Source organism: Castor canadensis, chromosome 17 (genome assembly GCF_047511655.1).
Source record: "Castor canadensis chromosome 17, mCasCan1.hap1v2, whole genome shotgun sequence".
NCBI classification, from domain to species: Eukaryota; Metazoa; Chordata; class Mammalia; order Rodentia; family Castoridae; genus Castor; species Castor canadensis.
This window is the reverse complement of record NC_133402.1, coordinates 2991143-3016758: the sequence shown is the minus strand read 5'-3', so window position 1 is coordinate 3016758 and position 25616 is coordinate 2991143. Positions and strand designations below refer to the sequence as shown.

Below are 25616 nucleotides of genomic sequence, written 5' to 3'. Positions count from 1 at the left end.
ACTGGCCTGAAAGAGATTCCTTCAGAGAACCAAGGTGGCCATCAACTACTCATCAGCAGGTGACCCAGGTAGCTGAACGGCTTGAGTCAGAAAATAACAGCTTATAAAAAGCAAAAGATTTTGAGTCATATTCCTATGTCTTAATCCTTATTTTCACCCTGTTCTAGCTGTGTGACCTAAAGCAAGCTACTTTATCTCTCTATGTCTCAAAGTATTTCATCTGCAAATTATACCATCTCCGTCACTGTTGATGTGAGGACTAAAATAAGATACTGTTACAGATGTCCCCCAAAGGAGTAGTAACTAATAATCTACCCTTCCACATCCCCACCTTTCTGGCAAGGGTATTCAAGTCCCCTTCTCCTCACCAGCCACTTCAGAAGGACACTGGCTTTGGAGTTGAGACAACCCGAGTTCAAACTCCAATGCCATCTTGTCCAAATTACTTGACCTTTCTGTGCCCATTTCATCTCCAAAACACAGGCGGCACAAAACTGTTTAGAGGATTAAATGAAATGATGCCCATACACAGAACAGTACCTGGCAGATCATAAAAACTCAATTTACAGGTGCCGGTGCACACCTGCAATCCCAGTTACTCGGGAGGTGGAGGTAGGAGGATCCTGAATTTGAGGTCAGCCAGGATACAGTTAGGGATCCCGTCTCAAAAGCAAACACATAAACAAAAGGGCAGGAACACACATTAAGTGGTGGAGAGCTTGCCTAGCATGCCGGAGTCCCTGGGTTCCCTCTCTAGTACAGAACAGTACAGAAAGAAGAAAAAAAAAAATCCCTTAGAAGCAATTATCACCATTATCCAGTCCTCTCCTTGGTTTTACTGTTTCTTTCATCCGATTTCTAAGCTAACAAAACTCAGGAATAATATGCATTTTCCTTGCCTTTTACAATACGGCAGCGAACAGCTCCAAGTGGCTGTACAAATACAAGGGAGTTAAAATTAGGTAAAATTGCTGAGCACCGGTTGCTCACTTTGTAATCCTAGCTACTTGGGAGGCTGAGACCGGGAGAATCGCGGTTCGAGGACAGCCTGGGCAAAGAGTTCGTGAGAACCTTCCCCCCCACCCCCCCATCTTCAAAATAAGAGCAAAACGGACTGGAACTGTGGCTCAAGTGGTAGAACACCTGCCTTGCAAGCGGGAAGCCCTGAGTTCAAACCCCGGTTCCACAGAAAAGAAAAACTTAGATAAAGGTGGTCAGGGCTGGGGCTCAGGACAGCCCAGAGGCCAGGCCTGGCCGGGGATTCAGCAAGGGGACCCCGCGGGCGGGGCCGGAGCGCCCAGTCTCTGGAAGACCCGCATGCACAGGGGCGGGGTGTCTTACTGCGGAGGTCGCGGAAAGACATGGCGCTCTGGTCCCCAGGAGTCCGAGTCACCGGCGTTCTCCCCTCGGCGAACGCAGGCCCTGCGCTCGCGGGTCTCTATGGCAACCCTAGGCGCTCTGGACGGGGCGCCACCCAGGCCAAACATCACAGGCAGCGAGGCGGCCCGGCGCGCGCATGCGCACAAGGAGAGAGGCGGCGGAATGAACGCTTTTCTAGGGGCACTTTGCAGACATCTGGCACTGGCTGACATACTGAGTTTTGTGTGCTAGACAGTTTGCTAGGCAGGTCCTGTGTTGCTTTCATTACCTCGCTTCTATAGTGTACTATACTCTCATTAAGCTGGGTACCGTGCACAGCACGCTTCCTGTCTGCAAATGGATGGCTGAAGGCGAGAAAAGCATCCATAGCGCAAAGACGAGGACACACTTGCCAGGACCAGCTGAGACGCACCAGCATGTGCGCCTTTCCGGGATCCAGCGCACGCGCTGTCGGCTCGATCTTCGCGACAAGCCGGAAATCGGTCCAGAGCCTCGCGGGCGTGCGGTTGTCGTGGCAACCGTGGCCTCTTCGCGCGCAGTCCCTGCGGAGTGCGCTGGGGTTCCAGAACCGCCCCTAGCACGTGCCCGTGTCATCCTGATGCTCAGCAGGGGACATCTCCCCTGCAGGCCACAAATGCGTCGGGGAAACAAACGACAAAAAGGAAGTGAAATGGGCTGAGCCCGGAGGGGTGGGCAAAGACAAGGCGAGCCCCCAGGATGGGGAGGCTGCTGAATGGAAGTACGCCCTCTGTCGGGACGTTGTGACATTGGCCAAATAATAGACAAGAACTTAGTGTGAAATAGAGCCATACATTTGTGGCCAGTCCAACAAAGGTGACTACACTTGAATGGAGAAAGAATAGTCTTTGCAAGGAAGACTGTTTGTTTTGAAACATTGGAAATCCATAGCAAATAAATGAATCTTTACTCTTATCTGACACTTATTCTACAAAAACTAATTTAAAATGGTTCACAAACCTAAATATAAAACCTTAAACTAGAATATCTTAGATACGCCAAAAGCACAATCCCTAAAAAAATTCTTTTGGGTTAAGTTGGACATCATTAAAATAGAAAAAAAAAATTTAGCTGGGCCCCCTTGGCTCACACCTGTAATCCTAACTTCTTGGGAGGCTGAGATCTAGAGGATGGTGGTTCAAGGTGAGCCCATGCAAATAGTTTGGGAGTCCCTATCTCTAAAATAAGTAACCAGAGCACAATGGACTGGAGGCCCTTTTTGCAAGCACAAAGCCCTGAGTTCAAACCCCAGTGCCCCCCCCCAAAAAAAGTCGGAAAAGAATGATGCTTCTCCCTGCAGAACAGTCAGGTGTTTAAGGTAGCTTGAACAGAAACAAGGAAACAGCATAGTGCAAAAAGTGGATTGGTGAGTATCAGGTAATTTCAGGTTACTTCCCTTGTGTGGGTTAAAGCAGAGGGGACTTCCTTATCAAGGTGGCTCTGGTTGACTGTGAATTGGTTGTTGTGACTCTCCTGCTTTTCTGAAAACTGGCTCATTTCTAAGTTGTTTTGTTAGGTGGCACCTAGCACTAGTGATTCCATTTTTTCAAAAAAAAATCTGATCTGTTAACATGGCCTCTCATACATTTTAATAACTCATAAAGAAAACAAAAAGATAAGCCACAGTCTAGAAGAAAATAGTCACAAAGCAGATGACTGAAAAGACTCCTGTTTTAATCTCTCTCTTTTTTTTTTTTTGGTGGTACTGGGGTTTGAATTTAGCCTCATGCCTGCTAGGCATTTGCTCTACCACTTGAACCACTCCACCAGCTCTTTGTGTGTATGTGTTGGGTATTTTGAGATAAGGTCTCTCAAACTATTTTCCTGGTCTGGCCTCAAACCATGATCCTCCTGATCTCTGCCTCCTGAACAGCTAGGATTACAGGCTTGAGCCACCAGCACCTGGCTATGTTTATTTTTATTCATTGTTAGCATACAGAAATACAACTAGTTTTTGTGTGCTGATTTTTTTTTATTGTGAGACTTTGCTGAAGTCTTTTTAGCTTCAGTACTAGGTTTGGCTTTTCGAATGTGGATTTTTTTAGTTTTTATTTTCCCCTTACAAGATCGTGTCATTTGATGTTTAATTTGTGTGTGTGTCGGGGGGGTGTTGCTGGGGGTTGAATCCAGGGCCTTGTGCATGCTAGGTACACACTCTATCATTTAGCTACATCTCCAGGCTGGATGTTTAAGAAACCACCAAACTGTTTCCCAAAGTGATTGTGCCATTGTACTTTTCCACCAGCAACATATGAGAGTTCCAGTTCCTCCACATTCTTACAAACAGTGGGTATTATCTACGCACCATCCAGTAACTTATGGGAAATGGACAGCTAGACAAATGAAGCATCTTGTCCAGTCACCCAGAACCACCTTCTCCCCGTGTGCTAAGCACCACCCAGGTCTGACCAGGTCTATACCCCAAACTTACATTTCCCACACACAGATAAGGAAGCTGAGGCCCCAAGAGGTAACCTAGAGAATGACTCTCCACCTGCCAGAGCCAAATCTGCATTATGTGGCTTGTCCTAAGCCAGAGGGACCAAGAACTCCCCCTTGGGGTTCTGGCTCCTTCCTTGCCCTGGATATTATCCTCTCCCAAACTAAGGTGTCCAGGAAGACTAGTGTCTTCACTGTGACATCATAAGAGCCAGTTGCCATGGGAGATCTGCAGACTCACCTAAGGCAGTGGAAAGCAGGACCCTGCTGCACACAAGGCCTGGCCACTCCTCCCCCACCATACTGGCCTCCCATGGAAGCCTTGGTCTGTGCATTCTCTGAGCTCCGCATAAGAGAAGGTGCCAGGCTGTGGGGAGGAGTGGCAGGAGAGATGCCCTCCTGTCCTCACCTGGGCTCAAAGCCACTGGGGTGCCTCAGGGGCATGCATGCTTAGGAGAAAAGAATGGTCACTAATCCATTCCATGTGACCTTGGGCTGATCACTACTTCTTGTACCCACTGTGCAATTTGTATACTGGGGCCAGAATATCTTTTCTAGGGTAGAAGACATAAAGGGATGGCACAAAGGGCTAGAAGTACTAAAAGGGATCTCAGTGTTGAGGTCTCAGGCTTTTTAGTCCTCCCAGCTGGTTGAGGGAGTGAAGAGGCCAGAGGCAGGACACTGAGTCCATCTGACAGACAAATAAGTTGAGGCTGGGAAGGCTGGAGATGGAGCAGATATGAGCTGATCTTAGAGGCAGGTGCTTGCATTTTCCCCTAATGGATGCTGGGCTGGCTGGCCACCACCCTCCTGCTCTCTCCCCTGCAGATGCAGTGAGCTGGGCCCGAGGACGCCCCAATCACCCAGACACACCATCCAACATCTACGAGGGGGGTCTGGGGTCCCAGCAGCAGCAGTGTCCTAGTGCCCAAGGAAGCAAGCCCAAGAACTTCCGGTTGCGTCACCTCCGTAGCCTGGCTCTCTACCTGCCCAGCCACATGCAATCTGCTGGCCAGTGTGAGAGTCACTCGCTGGGCTGGCTCATGGCTGGGTGCAGCCTCTCACAGCCTGAAAGCTCAGCCTGGCCCCTGGACCTGCCACAGGGGATGCTGGGTCCAGGTAACAGCCACCGCTCAGCCCTTCTGGAAGCCCAAACACCCAGGGACAGCCTGGGAAATACAGGTGAGCTCTGTTGAGGTACTGGGAACAGAAAGGGAAGACCCCAGGGGACTCAGATAGACTCAAATGTGCCTTCTCCATTCCCCAGCCTCTTGCCGGAGACTAGCAAGGGACACAGTGGCCAGAACACTCCTAAGAAGTGAAGTCATACTCCAAAGACCAAAGTCTTGATGAATCTATCCCCATTCCTTGCTCCAGCGTTGGGTTGAGACCATGGATGTGCACAGCACATAAAACTCCCAGACCCATGGGGTTCAGTGTGGTGGTGCACAGGGTCAGGGCTGGAGAGTCTGGCAAGACAAGGGAATGTGAGGGAAAGGTGAGGTCTGGGACTGAGCATTCTGGGTTCCTGTCCTAGCTCCATATTTGATGAGGGACCCTGAACAACTTTCTCCCTTGCTGGTCCTGGGTCTCCATTTGTAAAGTGAGGCATTCCAGTTAGATGAGGGTCCTTACAGCTGGAACCCACTCATCTCTGTTCCCCACTCACCAGTTCTCTCAAGGAAGAAGTGCCCAACCCTCACCTTATGTTTTGAAGGGTGTCAGGTTCTATCGACCCCAGGGTGGGCTGCCAGCCTCTTCCTGGGTCCTTTTGAGTGACTCTTCTCTTTCCTCTTTCCTCAGCTTCCAGTTCCGGCATGAACCCATCCAAGGGTGCCCCTTCCCAACTCAGTCCCCCAGAGGGCGTGGGGCTTAGGCCCAAGAGGTCCTGGAGGGCCTTGGAGGAGGCCATTTGTCCCTTGTGCAAGAGAACCCGCTCTGGGGCCTTAGATGGGCCATAGGGATCCCGAGTGCCATGGCTGAGGACAGAAGGGGAAGGGTGGCTGAGAAGGAAGAGGAGGAGGAGGAGCCAGCAAGTTCACAGAGGAAGGGCTCAGCCCCAGCAGTAGCCCTCCCCACTGAGTTGCCCCCCCACCCCCACCCCGCAGCTGCCCAGCACCAGACCTGGGCCAGTTTCGGGAAAGTGCAAGGGGACGGAGGGAAGAGGAGGTCCCACAGGTGGGACAAAACAAATGGAAGCATGGCTGTGCCCTTGCAGCCTGCCCACACTCCAGTCAGCCACGGGTACCTGGGAGGCCAGGCCAAGCGGAGAACTGGGTTCCTGAGAGGCCAGGGATTCCTAAGGTCTAATCTCAGTAAAAGCCAAGGCCTGCACCTTCTTGTCCATCTGTCTGTCTGTCATCAGGCTAATTTAGTCAGAAAAGCATCCCTGCTATAGCTGGGCGTGGTGGTGCATACCTGAACCTCTACCACACAGGAGGTTGAGGCATGAGGATCATGCCTAGACAATATGGTGAGACCATCTCAAAAAGAAAAAAACAGTCCTGTGTTTACTCCAGGATGCTTTTGCCCTTAGTTGGGGCCTATGAAAGTTGTGAGCCAGGTCTGGAGTGGGGACTTCCTGAATGAGGAGCTGCTTAGGGGAGGCTATACAGGGTCTCAACAGGCCTACACACAGAGCAATGGTGTTCCAGGTTCAGGGGCAAAGAGGGTGAAAGAAAGTGGATCCTGTTTAGGGAGGGTGATGGAAGGAGTGCAAGTGAGGCATCACCCCACTGAGGATTTGGTTGGGTTCACTGCCCATGGACCAAGGCAGGATGGGCTTCCTCTGGACTTGGTTGTCTGCTGACATTTGGGGCTGAACCAGTCTTTGTGGTAGGACCATCTTGAGCACTGTTAGGTGCTGAGCAGCCTGCTAGATGCCAGCAGTATTCTCATCCCAGCTGTGATCAAAGTACCTCTTAGACACCATCCAACATCCACTGGGTACACTCACCCTGGCTGAATACCCCTGCTCTATGCCACACGATTCAGTCCTGTCGGGGAGATGGGAGCTCCTGGACTTGCCTCAGCAACACTTGCCTGTCTCTTTTCCAGGCTACATAGGCTGGTCAGGCTAGGGCTGAGCATTTTGTAGGCTTCTGCCGGGCTGCATGTGATGGTGTCAGGGATATTAGGGCTCCTTCTCTTGGCCTCCTTCCATTCCCCTAAACCCTTATTCCACTACTGGTCATTTCCTAGGTCCATGGGACAGCAGATCCTGGAGACCTCACTCCTTGGGCACTTTCTAGATTGTTCTAAGTATGTGGGTGTGGTTCTGGTGGGGGACACCTAATTGTAGCAGTTGACAACAGCCCCAAGAGGAGCAGCGAGAGATGTTTAGATTCTCCATCCAAAGGCAGCTGGGATGAGAGACACAGCTGCCCAATATCCATCCAGTAAGTCCCACTAGGTGACAAAAGGGCTTCTGCCTTTGCCTCTCCCACAATACTCCTCCTAAAGCTGGAAGACAGAAGGACCTGAGGGACCACTAACGAGACAGATGTCTATTAGGGAGGCTGCCAAGCAAACGGGTCAGCTACCCCCACCATCTAACTGTGTGGGGCTGCTGCCAAGGGCCTTGGGCAGAAGTGAGACATGCTAGAAGCCAGCAATACAGGGTCCTTGGAAACAGACAGTGGCCCATCTCCTCACCTTAGAATAGAGCAGAGGCTGAAACTACCCGCGTCCAAACCTTGGGACACCCAGGCTTCGGTAGCCACTTGGGTGGCCCAGATAAGCAACATGTTCCCATATTCTGGCCCTTGTGCAGTCCCCTCCCCTGGAAAGAGGACTGGCTTTGGGTCTTGCTTTATCAATAAAATGTAATGAAAGTGACATGGTGTCACTGCTGGGTGTCAAGGAGGTCAGGCAGTTTCCAACATGTGCTATGGGAAAAGGTTGGTCACATAAGAAATTGAATATCCCAAAAGTGCCACACAGCCCAGGGGAGGCCATGGTTATGGCTGAGCTTGCTGCTGGCAATCTTGGGAGGAGATCCTCCAGCCCCAGCTGGTGTCACACAGAGCAAACTCTCCCAGCTGCCTCCTGTTCTGATCAAAGAATCGTGAAAACATAGTTGCTGCATAGGCTGCCATATTTGGGTGTTACTGCAGCCACAGCTCAGGCTCTTTCCCCTAGGATAGAGATTTGCTGCAGCTGGTCCCCCAAAAAATTGGCTCTAAACTGGCCTCTAGACAGTTCCTCTCTAAAAACTATGTAAACATTCCTGAAAACACTCCAAACAGCCTGAGAAGCAGAAAAGCAAGCCTGCTGGGACAGGGTTGATGTGGAGTACACATGGTCCCCCAACATGTGCTAGTGGAAATGTACACTGGCATCTCCTTGCCTGTGATTTCCTGAATAGCAGTGGGTTGGGATGAGTGACCAGGAGTCTGTCAGCCCATGGGAAGACTGTATGAGGGCCCTTGTGTGGGCTGCTGGAAGGTTCTCCAGCCAGGAACTGTGGGAGCTCCTAGAATGTGTTTGCAGGAAACCAGGACACTTGAGTTCTCCCAGCAGGGACACATGCAGCTGTTCCTGGACTCTTGGGAAATTCCTCAGCCTGAGGCAAAGCTGGTTCCCTTTAGGATTGAAGTCCTGGAATGGCTCTGTGAATTTCCTGCTTCTAAGTGTCACCTGTCTGGGACTATACTTCCTTTCTGTAATGGGGCTAGAAGTATCTGTTGGCCTTGCTCTGTGGTCCTGGGGGGCTCTGGCAAGAGAGGCCAGGAGCAGTGGGTATCATGGGAGCAGCCTTGCAGCCTCTGCCAGCACCCCACAGCTGAGGGGCCAGGGAGCACCATGACTACCTTTGTGGTGGTGAACCCTACCCAGGCAAGTGATGCTTGGTCACACAATTGGCCAAGGGCCCCAAGAGTCTCCCCTTAATCTTGACACTGACCTTCAGCAGAAGTGGCAGCTGTTGCCTAAATAACCCAGGCTGCACCTCAGCAGCACAGCACTCCTGTGGGGCCACTTCAGCACGTTCATTGTGTTCACTTGTCAGTGGCCACGTAATATCCAACTGCCTGGCCTCTTGGGATCATCAGGGCCTCCAACTATGGCAGTGATACCAGTCCCTATCCCAACTCCACTTTGCAGGTGCCTCTGACTCCCCACAGAGCTGCTGGGTGAGGCCAGAGGAATATGATTAGAATAGCACATGATCAGAGTGGCAAAAGTGGGTTTTGAAGAGTTCCAATAATCAGACTGTGACTCTCAGGTAACTTCCTGGCCCAGGCTGGTCTTCCCTATGTACCTACTTGGGATGCAAATATGGCCCCTCCTGGTGGTCCCAGAAGTTTCCATGAGAGACTGACGGGAGCACCTAGACTCTGGGGCTGGCACCCGCTGCAAGCTCCTGAGCTGGACCAAGGCCTCTGCTGACTAGGAGTGGAATTGCCATCAGAGTAGGGGGTGTAGAGTTGCCCACCTGCACCAGGCCCCAGCTCAAGGTTGAGAGCTCAAGGCAGCTGCTGAAGACCCTTTGATTTAATAGAGACCAGCTGCCCACCTAGGTGGGCCATCCTCAGGAACAAACAGCAATGGCCCCAGGCACAGGAGCAGGGCCCACAGTTTAGCAACCAGGTTCCAGAGATGGGATGTGATCAGTTAAAGGCTATTTATTTGTAATGAGACAAAACACTAACATCTGTTCAACACTGGGCTGGATGCTGCAATGATTAGGGGGGTGAAGGGAGGGAAGGGCAGGGCAAGGGCTCCAAGCTAGATTATGAATGTCCAAAGCAGAACCTTCTGGGAGAATTTTCCCTAACCACATGGAGCAGAAATAAAAATCACATGATCACCGTTGATTGAAAGGAGGACACAGGGATGGGACCTTGGCCCAATCACCATGACATGGAACACTGCTGGCCAGCATTGTTGAGGGAGGGGGACACTTTTCTTGCCGGGCCTGTGTTCCTTGTGAGGACCCTTCCCCTCTGTGAGGCCAGGTGGAGGCTTTGAGATGTCTCCAGTTCCCTGAAAGCCACGAGCCAGAAGATACTGAGGAAGGGAAGCACTCAGTCACTGAGGCCCACCCGCTGAACTGTTCCTTCCTCCTCCTCATGCTGGTGAAGCGAGGGGCCTTGCGGACCCTCTCTGGCGGCTCCTCTGACACTGCAGTGTGCTGAGTAGGACTGGCAGCAAGTAGTTTGGGCGTGCAGGGTAGCAGGCTGCTGGATTCTTGACACATGCACGCTGCAAGCATGACTCAGTGCTGATGCAGCCTCTGCCTGAGGCTAAGGGGTATCAAGACACTGACTGCCCACTACCCCACGGGCTCATGGCAATAGTGATGCCTGATGTGGAGCTCAGCCTCGTCATGTCTGCATCTGGCCAGGCCTCGGAGCTTCAGTTCACTGAAGGACGCACAAGGGAGAACCCCAGGTGACTCACAAGTGTTTCTCCTCAGCCCAGCTCTTAGGGCAGGTCAGCTGTGTGGAGAATACCATCATCTGATGGGCCCTGCAATCCCTCTAGAGAATAAGAAGCACACGGCAGGAGGTCACTAGGGAGCAGGGAACTGTCCCACTGTCTATCTGCCCCAGGGCAAGTGCTGGAGCTCTGTGCTCCAGAGCCAGCCTCCTGGGGAAGGGTGGAGGTTGCTCCCACTCTCCAGGCTTCTTCAGACAGGTCCTGGACAAAGGCATGGCATTCCCTTTATTGCACCCTCTTCTTCTGAGGCTCCTGTGCCTTCAGAGTTAAGGGTGTCCATGTCACATTTTTCCTTCACAGCACAAAGTTCAGTTCATTTTGAAGGAAGAAGCTGAAGGACCAGACAGAGGAGCAGAGAGGTCCAGAGAGGGAATCCCCTTCCTAGTGAAAACAGCAACACCTGCTGTATGATGGTGAGAGTGAGTGGAGGGAGAAGTTTCCAGAAGCAGGAAGGAGAACCAGGGATCCTGCAGGGAAGAGGAAGAGCAGGGCAGGGTAAAGGCACTGTGGGTGCTCCACCACCCCACTATTTGGCCTATGGGCTGCAGCTGGGCCAGGGTCCTTCCAAAGTATGAGCCCTTCTCCAGGGTCCCAGTCCTGCCAGTGGCCACCAGGTTCCCCTCAGTCTTGACACAGAGCTCCAATGGCTACACACTTGGGTGTGCATCCCAGGTAGCCACAGAGCCTGTCATGTGAACATGATCCAAGTTGCCAACCCCCATGTGGGTACATAGGGGGTGGGTTCTAGAAACCCCATGCCCCGCCCAGCTCTGATGTCCTCTGAGCCTAAGAGACCAATTTACTGAGGAACTCATGGCAAACAAACCAAGCGGCTGCATCTGAGAAAAATCTTCATCTATGTGGTTCTACCAGGGAAGCCCACCTGGGCCTCTGGCTTGAGAATGTCATGTGAGGGATGTTGATGGTGCTGGTGTTAGAGCAGAGGTATGTGTAGAATTTCTGGGAGCAGATCAAGACACAGGTCACTGGCTGCCTAGCAACTGGGGGACATTATCTTTCTGTACCTTTTCAATATTTGAAATGTGACTACATTAGTTAACAAAACAACAAAAACAGTTTAGGAAGTGAATAGATAAAGAGCTCTAGCAAGGGGCTTGAGGTGTCTTTGGTACCCTGCTCTCCTTCATGAAACTTCCATGCCTGTCTAGGGACTTCTGTTTTTGTTGCTAAAGTGCCAGGCCCCCTGGGCCATACTGTCTGCTCCTACCTGTGGGGAGACGGTGCATGCTCTGCTCCTGAGCCCACGTAGCACCAGACCTGCAGCTGGGGCAGGCTGAAGGGCCAGCAGGTAGCCGCCAGCTCCTTGAAGAGGACAGCAGAGGTCAGACAGACAGGAAGGTGGGTTCCACAGGGTGCCGAGGGAGGTGGCTTGGTGGAGGCTGTCCAGCTGGCATCACATGGTGCGGCTGTACTCGATGCCACCCTTGGAGGAGATACTGGACCATGGCAGGAAACTGCAGAGCAGGCTGTGGGCCTGGCGGTAGATCCTGTGCGGGATGGAGCAGGGGCTCAGGTTGGCTAGTGCTGAGCCCAGGTGTTGGATGTAGTCCGTGGGCTCCGTCAAGGAAGATGTTGAGGGCCGGGGGTGTGGCTCAATGGTAAGGTGCTTGCTTAGCATGCATGAACCCAGGGGTTTACAAAAAAGAAAGCCTCAGGCTCCAGAGTACCTGCCCTAAGGTGACACATGGAGGGGAGAGGGGTTTAGAAGAAGACAAATGTTCCTAGTTCTCCCCCAGACTCTCCATCCTAAGCAAAGCAAGACGGACAGAGCCCTGCACCTATGACAAAGATGGGGCTCATGACTTTTCATGAGCTAGGAGGCCCAGGGAGTTTTGGGTCACCTCCCTATTTTTTGTTTACATACATCTGAAATGAATGAATTTGACTCATTCATTGAAAACACACACGCAGGCATGTGCAGTTATCTTCTGGGCCACATCTTATGACTGGTCTCCTGGTCTCTCTCAAGGCCATCATTAGAGGAGTGAGTGGGACAGAAGACACATTTTGGTTCACGCACCCCCATAAGGAAGGTCTGAACCTAAGTGTTCAAAAAGAGTAAAAACTTCTTTCCCTTCACTTGGTTGTTTCCTTCCCTGCCCGCACAGCTACATGACGCAGGGACTCATGCCTGCTGTGTTCACTGCTGACCCTCAGTACACCTACATCAGGAGGTTTCTTGATCAGTATTTGTTGAGTGTATGGATGGATCTTGGGTCAAGAGGTTAAAACCCATCTCTCCTGCTGGGCTGAAGTTGAAGAACATCAAGTACCAGAAAGCACCCTCTTTCCTAATATGTGAGACCAGATCACATACATCAGTCCTGTCCACAGCTTGAGTTGGTCAGGGATAAGCACCTTTGCAAGCTAGGCCACTAATTGTCATCTATAGGTGGCCTCAGCCCCAGCTAGCTCACTGGCTCTGCCAGTCCTCTGACCAGGAAGCCATGACTTCCCCACCACCCCGCAGTAAAGGATATAAGATGGTCCAGGGAGGGTGACCGCCATTGATGTAGAGGACATAGGTGAAGCCATCTTTAAGGACCCCTCGGATGGAGTAGTAATAAGGCAGATAGTGATGCTGCCTAAAGTCTCTGTTTTCATAGAAGTTTATCGCTGTGTTGTTGGTGGTGAGGACGTGCAGGTAGATGGCTTTACAGTGGTCCTGAGCTGTGGTTGATATGTGATCCTTTAAACTTTCAAGTAAAAGAGAACCTTGGGAGAAGAGGTAAAGGTTATGTACAGCAGAGTAGTTAGGAGGATGCTGATGAGGTCATGGTCTCTGCGGAAGTCCAGAGTTCTTTGCCCCCAGATCTGAGACCAGTCTTGAGTCCCCTCCCACTGCCAAAGCCCCTAAAAGGTCATGGCCACATAGAATTTCAGATTATTGTGGGCCACAGATGTGTCCTGGAGATGCTTTCCTGTGGGCTGGACCCACAGTGGAGACTCACCAACTTTTCAGACAACAAATAGTGTAATATGGATCCCAGGGAACATGGAATAGGCAGGCTTGGGTTCAAAAGTAAGCCTGCTGTTTACCGCTGCAGGGCCGAGTGGGATGGGAATTTGATGACATGGAGTCTGATGAATGTTGGCAAGTGCTGTTTCTTCATTTATGCTTATTTTCTATTCTGAATCAAGAACACCTTGCCAACACACATAACTATGTCTGGCAGCAGAAAGGACAAGGAACCTGTGTCCTCATGAGACTGTCCTGGGAATTGTTGCTGACCTGCTTGTGGCAGATCTGGGAAGGTGCTATCATGGAAAGGCCTTGACGAAGGACAAGAAGAGTGGGAACAAGCTGGGAGGAGTGGGATGATAGGGTCTGACTTGAGATGGGAATGAAGCAAGTGATTGACATGGTGGGGGTGTATGCTTGTCACCCTTACCTATGCCGTGCTTTCTGAATTCTTTCACTACTCCCAAACTTAGAATGTACGCAACTTGTGTGTCAACAGAGAAGCTGGAGGCTAGGATATCTCCATCCTAAAGAGAAATTTAGAGATAAAGTCAGGGCATTCTCAGGGCACTCAACTGAACAGTGAGTTGAACCTGACAATGGCTTATGTTCCCACTCCGCATACTCGGAAACTACACAGGTGGAGGGCAGCAAAGAGAGGACAAGGGAGAGGCACCCCAATCTATGCATGGAAATGACAGCGTTTAGGCCCTACTGGTAAAATGTTGCTACAATGAGAATGCACAACACCAGGAGCTTCTCTTGGGGATGGTGAGCAGACTAGGCAATGAAAGGATGGACACTCAATGCCAGAACCAGAACCAGGTAACATTATGGCAGGTTAAAAGGTAAAGGCTGGGCTGGGTACATTGGCACTGGGTACTTGGGAGGTGGAGGCAGGAGAACTGCATGTTTGGGGCCAGCCCAGAAAAAGGCACATGGAATTGCAGATTATTGTGGGCCACAGATGTGTCCTGTCTCAAATTTTTTTTTTAAAAAAGGGCCGAGGATGTGTTTCAAGTAGTACAATGCTTGCCCAGTAAGTATGAAACCCTGGGCAAACCCCAGCACCACACACACACACACACACACACACACACACACGACAAAAGGCAAAAACTGTCCTGCATGGGTACTTAATGTGTACTCAACACACAACAGGTGTGATATCATGAGGTGAGACAGTCAGACAAGTGCACAGTTTCAAAGGTTTACAAAAGCACACCGCCTCCGATGGTCTTAAGGACGGAGTTTGGGTGGCCATCCACCTACTCTGCTGCCCACAGTGTCTCTTATTCCAGACACAGAATCTTGTGTGGGAAAATCATGAATTTGACCACTACAACGTTATATTCTTCTACCTCATAAAGAACAAGAAGAAGATGGTGACGTGGCTCAAGTGGTGGAATGCCTGTCTAACAAGGTGACTTGAATTGTCTGTGTCCTGTCTACTGTCTTCTGAGTGACTCCCATGTGTTAGGGGTAGGCTGGTGCAGTCCTCACTCCCCGCCTGGTGGTCCAAGCCACAGTGAATTACACATGGCAGACTCAGGGAGAAGGCATCTTCACTGCTCTAGTTACCTGAAGCCCTGGTTGACGTGACATGCCTGCTCTGCTCTAGGATTATCTGCCCAGCTTCTCAGCAAGGCCCAGGTAACTGTCGGAACCCAGAGGCTTTCTTCAACCCCTGAGGGCTAGGGAGCAAAAGCAAAAAGGTCCCTATGTCTGTTTCAAGTGAGAACAAACACACTCAAAAGATCCCCAGTCACCGTGGATGGTGGAGGTGGATCACTGCCTTTTCACTTGGTGAAAGTTACAAGGAGGGAGGATATGGGAACAAAGTGAAGGTGCAGTTGGAACAGTGTCTCATGCAAGAGGAAAAAATTAGAAGGATTTTGACTCTTACTTTCTCTCTGCTATATCTTAGCACTGAACAATGAAAGAGGTCAGCTCAGCAACAAGCTAGGCTAAAAAAAGTTACTCTCCAAAGAAACCACCTGTGCCAGACTATAATGTGCAAAATAGGTATTAAACCCAGGGCCTTGCACACGCTGGGCAAGCACTCTATCGCTTGAGCTACAGCCCCAGCCCCACTTGCACTTTTAAAGAAATAACTTCAAACCACACAAACACAATCATTTGCTAGTTGGTAGACTGACTTTTCCTTCCTTGGAATTAAAACCAGTACGGTAAATACTAGTCAGTCACTATAACCAAAACTGTCAGCCCAGTCTTGACCAAAGCCCAACCACAAGGAACACAAGTTTGTGGCCACAGCCTTACGAAGTACATTTAGAGCAGGGCTTGCTAATCTCGGGCCTCCACAGATCCCCAAGGGTCTGAGGTGGGTAGATCTTAGAAGGGGTCTATGAAGTTGGACAAAAAGAAATGATAACTTTATTTTTACTAACCATAGCATTTCCTTCAACAAATCCCAGCAGTGTTGGCAGTTGCTGTGATGTCATCACCAACACAAATCACAGGCATTTTTGCATCACATGGCAATTGTGCAGATTCCCAACGTAACATTTCTGTTCATTCCTGCTTCAAATGACCATCCCCACTAAGCCCACTGTTAGGTCTTATTACTTACTACATGAACAAAGGCATATGTATTCCTGTGTTAGGACACAGAGAGGTACCAACTGCATACAAGTCTCATTCACTGCTCTGATCCCTCAGGTCACAGGCTCCTAACACATAGGCCACAGAGGGGGCAGTGTGACTCCTCTGCAAATTCTATAACAGCCAAGTCACTGTTGCACAGACATACCTCCTTATGTATTTTGGTCCTGCTCTTAATTTCAGCTACTATCATTCCCACAATGGCACCTCTGTAGGTTGCAGCAAGGGAGAAGAACTTCTTGTTGGACGTGATATCACGATACCATGAGTCTGGGTACCTGAGGGGGAGAGCACATTGAGATGAGCCATGGGGACCCCAGGCTGCTCTCTACCTGACCATCACAGCTGTCCTCTCAGCTGCCCCGATATGACTAGGAATTCTGATGAAAAAAAAAATGATTTTGCCAGACCTACACTGTGAGGAGGAAAATCTCTCCGATGAAGACAGGGTTGGGGACATGACCTCAAGGGGAATGTGTAGTCAGGGCTGTGAGGGACTGCTCTCCAATAACAAGGCCAAGACCTGTGAGGAAAGCAGGGAAGAGGATACCAGGTGTGAAGTCTCAGGACACAGATTCAGCCTAGTCACAGAGAGCTGTCAGGACTACAGAGGCACTGGAGTTTTAGTTGTGTGGGTTTTGTTTCTTTAACTTGGGAGAGACCTAACAGGTTAGACTGTATGCCTTTCTTCAACCAAGAGCTGGAGGAGGTGACACAGCAGAGAGGTGCTCTGCTTTGACTTATCACCTCCTAACAAGTTCTTCAACAAGTCTTGAGCATCATCCCAGCTCCTCTTTGGCCCCAGGAGTGCCTGGCTGCCCTGCAGTTAGGATGCAATGCTGCAACATCACAGCCAGTGCAAGTGGAAGAACGACTGGGGGGGGGGGGGCAGTGCGGTTCTTAGGACTCAGGCCCATGAAACTGAGGTGAGGTCCTCAATGTGGCTCTCGGCAGGCCCTCATCTCCATTTCACTGGTACTCTTATTTCCCTGGATTATTTTCTAGCAGTGGAATTTCTGGGTTGAATTGATTTGTTTTTGCTTCTTTCTTTTTTTACAGTGGGACTGGGGTTTGAACTCAGGGCTTTGTGCTTTTAAAGCAGGCACACGTACTGCTTGAGTTATGCCTCCAGTCCATTTTGCTCTGGTTATTTTGGAGATGGGGTCTTGCAAACTATTTGCCCAGGGTGGTGCTGAACTGTGATCCTCCCGATTTCAATCTCTCAAGTAGCCAGGATCCCATGTATGAGCCACCAGAGCCCGGCTGAATTGTTTAATTTTTAACTTATATAAAGTCACCTACTACTCTTGAAAATTCATACCTCCCCAGAGATGTACAAGAAGAGCTCTGTCCCTACCTTCCTACCAGCTGGGGTTTAACAAGTGTGAGGTCAAGACTCATGGAAATACTGATGAATGGCAGGATCTCATTCATTTTGAATTTTAAAAAGTTTGTGGAGCTGGAAATGTGGCTCAAGCAGTAAAACACTTGCCTAGTAAGCACCAGTCCCCGAGTTCAAACCCCACTACTGCCAAAAAAAGAAAAAAAAATGTGCCTGTATTTCTTACTACAAAAGCTGTATGGGCACATTATTTCTGTGGGAAAATACAGACAAGCAAAAAAGAGAAATTATACACTTATAATCTACCCACCTCAAACTACTGAAAGCACTCAGTGGTACTGCCAGAGCTTAGAAAATGATCCCTCAGAGTGAAGTCCTCACAAGCAAATTTCCTCTGTGCTCTCTCCTTCCCTATCTTTTGCCCCTCATTCTCTTCTGAAGCAAGCCACAATCCTAGAATTCCTTTCCCACAAGCCAAAATTCCTTTCTTCCAAAGCCAATCATAAAAGCCAAACCTAAGCAGAAAAATGAAGACTTTGGCTACAGGTGTGGTTCAAGTGATAGAACATCTATCTAGCAAGCACGAGGCCCTGAGTTCAGGGCCAGTACTGCAAAGGGTGGGGGTTAGTTCTGTGGTGTTTTGGGTCTTCACTCTGAATGCTCCCATGTCACACAGGACTATGATGAAATAAATCTGTTACATTTTTCTCCTGCTAGCTTGTCTCTCATTATAGGAGTGTCAGACAGCCCTTGTGATGGGCAAGGAAAGGGACACCCCCTTTTCCAGGCATGGTGGTACATACCTATAATCCCAGCCAGAGGAAGATAGTGAATTGGGGCCAGCCTGGACTATATAGTGAGACCCTGTTTTAAAGACCAAGCAAAAAGCCCAAACAAACAAATATAAAAGGATCCCCCGCTTTTCCCTACTGTATGTATCAAGTTTTTTTTTCCCTGTACATGTTTTGAAATGAAAGTGGGATTATGCCACGCACCTGTTCTCTCATCTGCTTTTTTCACTTATACTTGTTTTCCTAACTTTCCTTGTCAACAAGGATACCTCTGACAGATTTTTTTCCTTCCTGGATGAATAATACTGCATTTTTGTATGATCATATACTGATGTATGTAATCAGTTCATTATAGTTAAGATACCTGAGTTATGTCTGTATCGTCTGATTCTATACTGCACAGAACATCTTTGCTAACTAAAGCTTCTCAGCAGATTCCTTTTGAGGAACTTCACGTGATGAAGGAGGTGAGGTATGAAGAGCCACAGAGCAGACAGGCATGCACCTGAGATCCAATACCCAGCTATGTGCTTGTGGACCTCCACAGCCCCTTCAGGCCCACCCTTGCCTCTGGAGCTGTGGCCTCTTTCAGCTTTAGCATCTGCAGATCTGTACATTCCCCACCCACCCCTGACACTGGGCTGTAGCACAAACACTTACTCAATGGGGAACCAGTCACCGCACAGGTGCTTCACAGTGTCTATGTCATCGTGGCAGAGGAGGCGTAGGCTGACCTCGCTGAGGGCGCTCGAAGGCACCACCTCTGTCATTCACACCTGTAGGAAGAGGAGACAGCATCACCCAGTGGTTCATTCACCTGTTTCTCCTCTGCACACTGATCCTGGGAGGCAGACGAGACAGAAGAGTGCCCAAATCCTCCCATTGCAGAATGAATGCTCCAGGTGGCATGGTCACCTACGCTCTGCAGATGATGAAGGGCTAGCAGGATGAGTTCAGCCAAAGCAAGCCTGCCTCTGGTCCATGTCTCTCTCCTTTCTACTCTCAGCTTCCCCAAGCTCCCCACCTCCACCCTGGATGGTCTAACATCTCCTGACCATGACTTCCGTATTGCACAAGGCACAATGGCTCCAGACACCCCAACTTCTCTCAATCCTGGCCCAGCAGCTGCCACAGATAACATGGGGTTCAAGCTGCCCCCATGCCTCATTCCCCTCCAAGCAACCTGATGGGCTGGGGCCAGTGAATGGCTAGGTGTCCAGTGGAAACAGCATTGGCTTTATCACCAGAGTGCTGGTCACACTTGGCTTCTCCTCCCTGCCCAGCACAGACAGACTCTGAGAGACACCAAGGGTTCAAACCAGTTGCCAGCAATTCTCTTAACTAGGAAAGTACAATCAGTTCAAGCTACTGGAAGCAGCTTTCTTTGTCTTATATTCAAAGCAAGGGAGGAAGGCCAAGTGCTGGGGTCTGACAAAAGTGACTTTTCTTTAAGCTGGAAACAGGTAATTAAAAAAAGAAAAAGGATTATACATTTATCCTGGAAACCATGCAGTTCATTCTCAATGGTGAGGAAAAGGTCTTTTTTTTTTAACAGAAGAACTACCACTAAAAGTGTAAGTTATGACAGAATCAGAAAGTCACTATTTTGGAAACCCCAGAAGAAACTGCTAAGTCCAGGAGGACTCAGCAGAGGCTCTGAAGTCAACAGATGAGGGCTACTGAGAGGCAAGTGCAAGGAATAGAGGCAAAGAACCTTTGTTGCCCATGATTTGGTGATGACCAAGGAGAAACCTTCCTGAGCCACCAACCCAGCCTCTCCCACATCCCGCAACTAGTGGTAAATGGCCCACCAGTTCCTACACATGCAATTTTTCTATTTGAGATTTTTTACAATTAATGTTTGGGTGATTGAGGACTGTCATTACTTGCCATATTCCAGGCAATGCCTAGAAATCTAAAAGACTGGACATGCAGTCCTCACAGCTCAGCACACCCAGGTGAAGTGCCTACAGCAACTGCCCAAGGCCTCTGTGCCCGCTGCCCTGACCACAGCTCATGCCTAAGCACAAAGCCTTCTTCTCTCAGCTGCCACAGCCTGCAGGGTGCCAGAATGACCACAGAGTGAGGTGCTGATCACCTGTCGCCCTGGGCAGAACTCCAAAAGTCACATCAGCTGAGCCTACTGGTTTCTAAGCTCCCACAGTGCTGCAGGCTCTGTACAGGATATTGTAGCTTGGCTCTCAACAAAGAGGGAAGAATGTATACAGGTGACCAGTGAGGTGGGCCAGCAGAGCCAGGGGGTGGGTGGCTATGGGTAGACCCACCTCAAGACCCGAGGCCACGGCGGAGGAAATTGGAGCAGCAAAGCCTGGATCCCTGTGGCTGCCCTGGATGGGGGACCGACTGTGAAGGTCTTCCTAAGGAGATGCGAGTATTCGGTATCGATTGTGGTAGTGGTACCCGCCCCCCCCCGTCTGAATTCACTGAGTTGTATACTTAACTGGGTGTGTTACATTGCATGTATGCACATTAAGCTTCGATAATGACTTTTATTTAAAAGATTTCTTAAAAATTCTATACTGAGGCTTAATGGGAAAGTGAGAGATCCATAATAATTAGCATCTCCTGTGTCCTGGGATTTACACCTTCCTTCAGTATCCTTAGGACAAGGCTTTCCACAGTTCTACTTTAAAGAACAACACTAGGCTCTGAGATACACGGCTATTTGTGGATTAAAAGTACTTCCATGTTTGCAAAGGCTGGCTCTTTAGAGGCCACAGTCTAAAAACAGAAACACGTCCCATTTCATTGAGGGAAAAAATGCAGTGTGCTGCAGCACCTCATCTGACCCAGTCCACCTGATAGGCAGAAAAGGGGTAGAAGCGGAATACAGAGACCAAGACACCTGTGTGCCATGGACAGAGTGGGGTCATCGGGGCAACCAGGTGGTCCATTTCTGGGGAGGAGCTGGGAGGGACCCACAGCCTTCCTTTAGAGTTGGAGGTTTGTGCTGATCCAGAGAAGGGACACCCCAAGGCAGGATTGTGGCCCCTGAGCTGTCTGCTGACCTGGCTTTGTTGCTATCAGCCACCAGCCCCACCCTCTACATCTCTGGATGGTAGGCCTTGGGGAGGAAAAGGTCTGGCTGTGGAGGGTCAACCTGTGCCCAGCTGTGGGGAGAAGACATAGAGCTTATGATGAAGTGGGGTCTTCCTCCCAGCTCTGGAAGTGCTGGAGGGACAGGCAGACACCCAGGTCATTTTTTGGTACATTTTCCTTAAAAGGCACAGAACATGTTTTCTATTACAAACACAATGTACTATACAGGAGAACACAAAGTTCACTTGAACTTTTAAGTCAGAATGTGAAGTTTTAAAGTTCCACATTGCAAGAAGAGCTCCTCCCTTCATGTACTGGATCTGTGTCCTGGTCCTTTGCCTTCAAACAGAGATGAGTGAAGCAGTTCAAAGAGGGATAGACAGTGGACCCTTCAAGACTCAAGAAACAAAAGGTCTGCCCTATGGGAAACTGGAGCCCAGCATGACTCTGGTCTCCTCACTGCTCTCTTCTTCCACCTCTCCTTTCCCAACCTCAATTTTCTGAGGCAAATCTCATTCCCTTTTTGCACTGAAATAAGCCTCTTTCATCACTGCACTGAAGTCACTTGTCTCTGAGGCCTTGCAGAGGTAGGAAAGGGTTGGCACCTGGATCTGTCACTGTTCCCACTGGTAGAGTCTGGCTGAGTACCCCCTCACCATCACTTCCCAGAGCCTCCATGTGCTCAGCCAACAAAGGGACACAGAGAAGCAGCCGCCAAGATGATATGGACCCACAGGTGCAAGTCCCATCTCTCCCCCTATGCTGGGGCATTCAGGATCTGCAGGACATGGAATAGAGTATGTTCTTGTTTTTGAGAGGTTCCTGGCACCCATGATGCTGAAAGGGCACTCTACTCCACATGAAGTCAGAAAGCCAGGAACAACACGACTTCCTGGAAGCCTCTCCTTGGTTGTCCTCCCTGATGCCCCAGGCCAGAGGCTCCTTCTTAGGGCCACTGCTTCTGTTACCAGACAAGCCATGCTTAACTTTGAGAGGTGCTCTGGCTCCTACCCCTGACCTCAGGAAGCACCCTCTACACTGCCTTGCTCCTCCATCTCTCCTTTCATGCCCAGGGCTCATCACTGCCAAGGCTAGGCTGGTCTTCCACACACCATCTGTACTGGGCCCCACTGCTCCCAGGCCCTTCCAGAATACTGCATTCCAGCATCCCTGGGCAACATGGTTCTGTGACTTCAAGATCCTACTACTTCCCTCTAAGTCATGGAGAAGATTACATGAGATGGACACTTTCACAAAGCCAGTCCAGTCCCCAGCCAGTTCCACATCTCCTTCCTCCCTGACACTTGCTCATCTTCTCTTCTGTACAAACTCCCCTCCAATGCACTGTAAATGCATCATGCATACTCTCTCTTGGGCAGACCCTCCCTGCCACCTCCTTTATCTTCAGCACATATGCTGCCACCTTCCTGCCTTTCTTCAACACTCCTTTCTTACACACCAACTTCCACTCTGCTTGTGAGATTGCCCCACCAGCTGCCCCTCTCTGAAATCCAGCAGCCCCACTCCCCAAACTGTACAGTTCCCTTCTTCAGACCCTTGTTTTCCTTTGTCCTATGACAAAGCACCACCCTCGTCCTTCCCTGGGGCACACCAGGCCTCTTCTCAATCGAAGTTTGAAGGAAAATTAGTGCAGCCTCCTCCATGCACAAGAATTAAAGACCATAAGGTCCCTCAGGAATCTGAGGTTTTGCAGACACTAGAAAAATCCAACAATGGATTCAGAGCTCCTAAAGATGAAGAGGAAAAATATACTAGCAATAGACACTAACATCTTGTACATTAGTGAGATGGGCTAGGCTAAAAGTTAAAAGGGAGGGTGAAGGAAGCAACAAACACTATTCACCAGTAGCTTGTTCAAATGAGCAGGCGCCTGTGGGTGAGCAAGCCATCTCCACAGCAGCCTGGGCTTCTTCCAAAACTTTTGCTTAGTAGGAAGATGAATAATTTGCAGAATGCTGAGAAACAAAACACCCACCTCTCTATTTCTGAACAGCATCCCTCTTAAAACCCAAGTCTTCATGCTCTGATGGGAGCCCATACATTGGTCACATATAATTTAAGAAACATCTCTTCAAACACAAATTAACGATACTGGAGGATTCCAGTTCCAGAACCTCCTGATGGATTGATGGTACTAGCAATCAGAAAGTGGAAGGGACTGGCGAGGGGTTTTAGGGTTGTCAAAACCACATGGATCTATTCACTAAAGCTGCATATTGGGCCACATGTTCATTTACACCTCACTTAAAAACAGCACCAAGTGGGTCTGAGGTCCCAGGTCTAGACCCAGTCTTTCCCTTGATTTGAAAATTCTCTCCATTTCACACTGTGGATTCATTTAGTCACTAATTTATCAAAATTGTATGGGAAGGTCAGGCCCTGCCCTGGGAATTGGAGTCACAACAAAGGGTAGAGTCACCACCCATGGGAGGGGGCACCCTTGGGTGCTGGGGTGCTTTCCTGAGCCATTGCTAAATATAGAAATGGCTGCTTGCTAGAGGAATTCCATGGCAAACAGCACACTAGCAAACATGAGAAGTGTTCACAATCAGTCTGGGCACGTGCTCCTCCCTTTGCATTCTCCTGCAAATTGCACCTAAGATGTACTGGGTCCCAGGAACAGGTAGAAAGATGTCTGAATGTTGTATACCTGCCCAGCCTGGTTGCCTGCACTCTTCTGCTCACTAATAGGCTGAATCCAGTTCCTCTCAGGGTCTCCATTAGAGCAGTTTAGGGGTGACTACAGAAAGAATAACTCACCTTTTGTGGCCTCCATCGGCCAGTGTCAGAATTGGAGAACCACAAAGAGGAAAGAGAACACGAGACTGGAGGCCAGATGATGTGGAGATGAGACCTTATGGTTGTCTCACCTGAGAGCTTTGGACAAGTCTCACGTTTCCAGGATAGAAGGTGAAGGGCTAGAAGAGTCTACGTTCCCTGTGTGTCAACACTCACGGCAGGGACAACTGAAGGTCAGTCGGGCTGGAGGAGTTGACAAGATGGCTGATAAGAAGCTCCAATGGCTCCTGGTAGAAGCCAGAGCATGTCCAGAAGCCCAGATCGGAGTCTAATTCACATTAGTTTCACTAATCAGCCAGTGTGGTTTGAAAACAAAAACACCTACAGGTAACACTACATTTCAGGGGGCAGGAATCAAAAGATAGAAAAAAAAAACAAACCAAAAAAACCCCATATCTATTTGTTTAGGTTCTTGACTACCACCAAGATGGAACCTTGTCTAGGACACAAACCCAACCAGGAGCTCCTCTGTCTGCTCTTGGACAAGGAACAAAATGGCTACAAGATACCTTCCCTCTGCTTAGTGGGCAATGGGTAAAATGGAAACATGGCTATTCAGTTTAAAGGGAAAAAGCTTAACAACAGGGGAATCCAGTTTCAGAAAACCTCTCATCCCCTGTCTCCTGGCAGACCAGCCCTCTTGCTTTGTCACTCTTTCCGTCTGGGCTGGGTGGTGGTGGTGGTGGTGGTTATGTTTTTGGTTTCAATCTCTATCTCTTTGAGTTTGCATTTAAAACTCTTTAGAATCAAATAAACATTAATATGAAAGTGGGTCAAAACTGGCATAAATTACCACTTGATGATGAACTATTTTTTTAATGGTGCTGGAGATCAAACCTGGGGCCTTATGCATGCTAAACTCATGCTCTATCACTGAACTAAATTCCCCAGCCCTAAAATAATTATTGAAAAGTAATTAAACTCCTGCCTCTGGAATTATGGCAGATGTTTTTGTCCTCCATCACTCATTTCCATATTATTTGACTTTTTGCAATGAGCGTGGGTTGTTCTTGTGATCAAAAAATAGGTATGTGAAAATTAAGAACATATTGTTACATCAAAATAATCTCATGGGCTGTTTTTAATTTGTAACGATTTGGAAACTTTACAGAATCTCTTTAAATACATGTAGAACTAATATCTACTAGGCACTAAAACAAACTAAGAGTTGACTTTTAAATCCTATACTCTTGGAATACCATGGTATTTTATGTACTGATGCCAGAAATAAATATTCCAAACACAGATTGAACTTGTAAAGAAGCAAAGAGGAGGCTGCAAGTAGCCTTACAAAAACATTTTAAAGGGCTCTCGTGTAACCAAAATCCAGTTTTAAAAGGTATTTAGAAGTTTTAAGACAACCATTTAAGGAAAGGCTTAAAACGAACATTCTGCTTTATGGAGGGAAGGGAATGTTTTTGCAAACCTTTTTGTCTTTGTTTTTTGAGACAGGGTCTCATTATGTAGCCCAGGCTGACCTTAAACTCATGATCCTCCTGCTTCAGCCTCCCAAGTGCTAGGATTATAGCACCTGGCCCTTTGTTTTTAAAGTATAAAAGTAACTTGTGAATAAGAACTCATGGGCTTGGGGTACATAAGACCTTGAGTTTGATCTCTAGCACTGAAAATAAATTCATGTATGGCAGAAAGCAAAAATTAAAATCCTGTACCTATCCGACCCCATTACTGGTTTCTTGTGGTTCCTACAAGAAAAACA

At 49.1% G+C, this 25616-nt stretch overlaps 3 protein-coding genes across 23 annotated transcripts in view; 1 reads left to right on the top strand and 2 right to left on the bottom strand.

Annotated features, from left to right (window-relative positions):
• Cluap1 (clusterin associated protein 1) overlaps nucleotides 1–1495 on the bottom strand; it is a 29270-nt gene extending 27775 nt beyond the window's left edge. For 6 of the 18 annotated variants that reach the window (XM_074060112.1, XM_074060111.1, XM_074060115.1 and 3 more), the window contains exon 1: nucleotides 1342–1491. In XM_074060112.1, coding sequence (XP_073916213.1) covers nucleotides 1342–1487 — 146 coding nt within the window. In that variant the 5' untranslated portion in view covers nucleotides 1488–1491. Of the gene's footprint in view, nucleotides 1–540; nucleotides 664–1341 lie in introns of all 18 variants that reach the window. The other 12 variants (XM_074060113.1, XM_074060118.1, XM_074060121.1 and 9 more) reach the window with 5 other exon arrangements.
• A 3064-nt stretch (nucleotides 1496–4559) lies between these two features.
• Nucleotides 4560–5798, top strand: C17H16orf90 (chromosome 17 C16orf90 homolog). Its single transcript, XM_020156522.2, has 2 exons — nucleotides 4560–5019; nucleotides 5641–5798. The coding sequence occupies exons 1-2, from the start codon at nucleotides 4617–4619 to the stop codon at nucleotides 5796–5798; spliced, it is 561 nt and encodes a 186-aa protein (XP_020012111.2). The 5' UTR covers nucleotides 4560–4616.
• Nucleotides 5799–11555: 5757 nt separating this feature from the next.
• Naa60 (N-alpha-acetyltransferase 60, NatF catalytic subunit) overlaps nucleotides 11556–25616 on the bottom strand; it is a 35246-nt gene continuing 21185 nt past the window's right edge. For all 4 annotated transcript variants that reach the window (XM_074059422.1, XM_074059423.1, XM_074059424.1 and 1 more), the window contains exons 2-6: nucleotides 18680–18795; nucleotides 16035–16164; nucleotides 13692–13788; nucleotides 12780–13014; nucleotides 11556–11849 (exon numbers count right to left, since the gene is read on the bottom strand). In XM_074059422.1, coding sequence (XP_073915523.1) covers nucleotides 11693–11849; nucleotides 12780–13014; nucleotides 13692–13788; nucleotides 16035–16164; nucleotides 18680–18789 — 729 coding nt within the window. In that variant the 5' untranslated portion in view covers nucleotides 18790–18795 and the 3' untranslated portion in view covers nucleotides 11556–11692. The remainder of the gene's footprint in view (nucleotides 11850–12779; nucleotides 13015–13691; nucleotides 13789–16034; nucleotides 16165–18679; nucleotides 18796–25616) is intronic.

What these genes read in the sequence shown, in the direction of transcription:
- C17H16orf90 (XM_020156522.2), top strand. Translation starts at nt 4,617, where the DNA reads ATGGATGCTGGGCTGGCTGGCCACCACCCTCCTGCTCTCTCCCCTGCA. An exon ending in GGACAGCCTGGGAAATACAG is followed by an intron (nt 5,020 to 5,640) that starts GTGAGCTCTGTT and finishes CTCTTTCCTCAG; the next exon opens with CTTCCAGTTCCGGCATGAAC.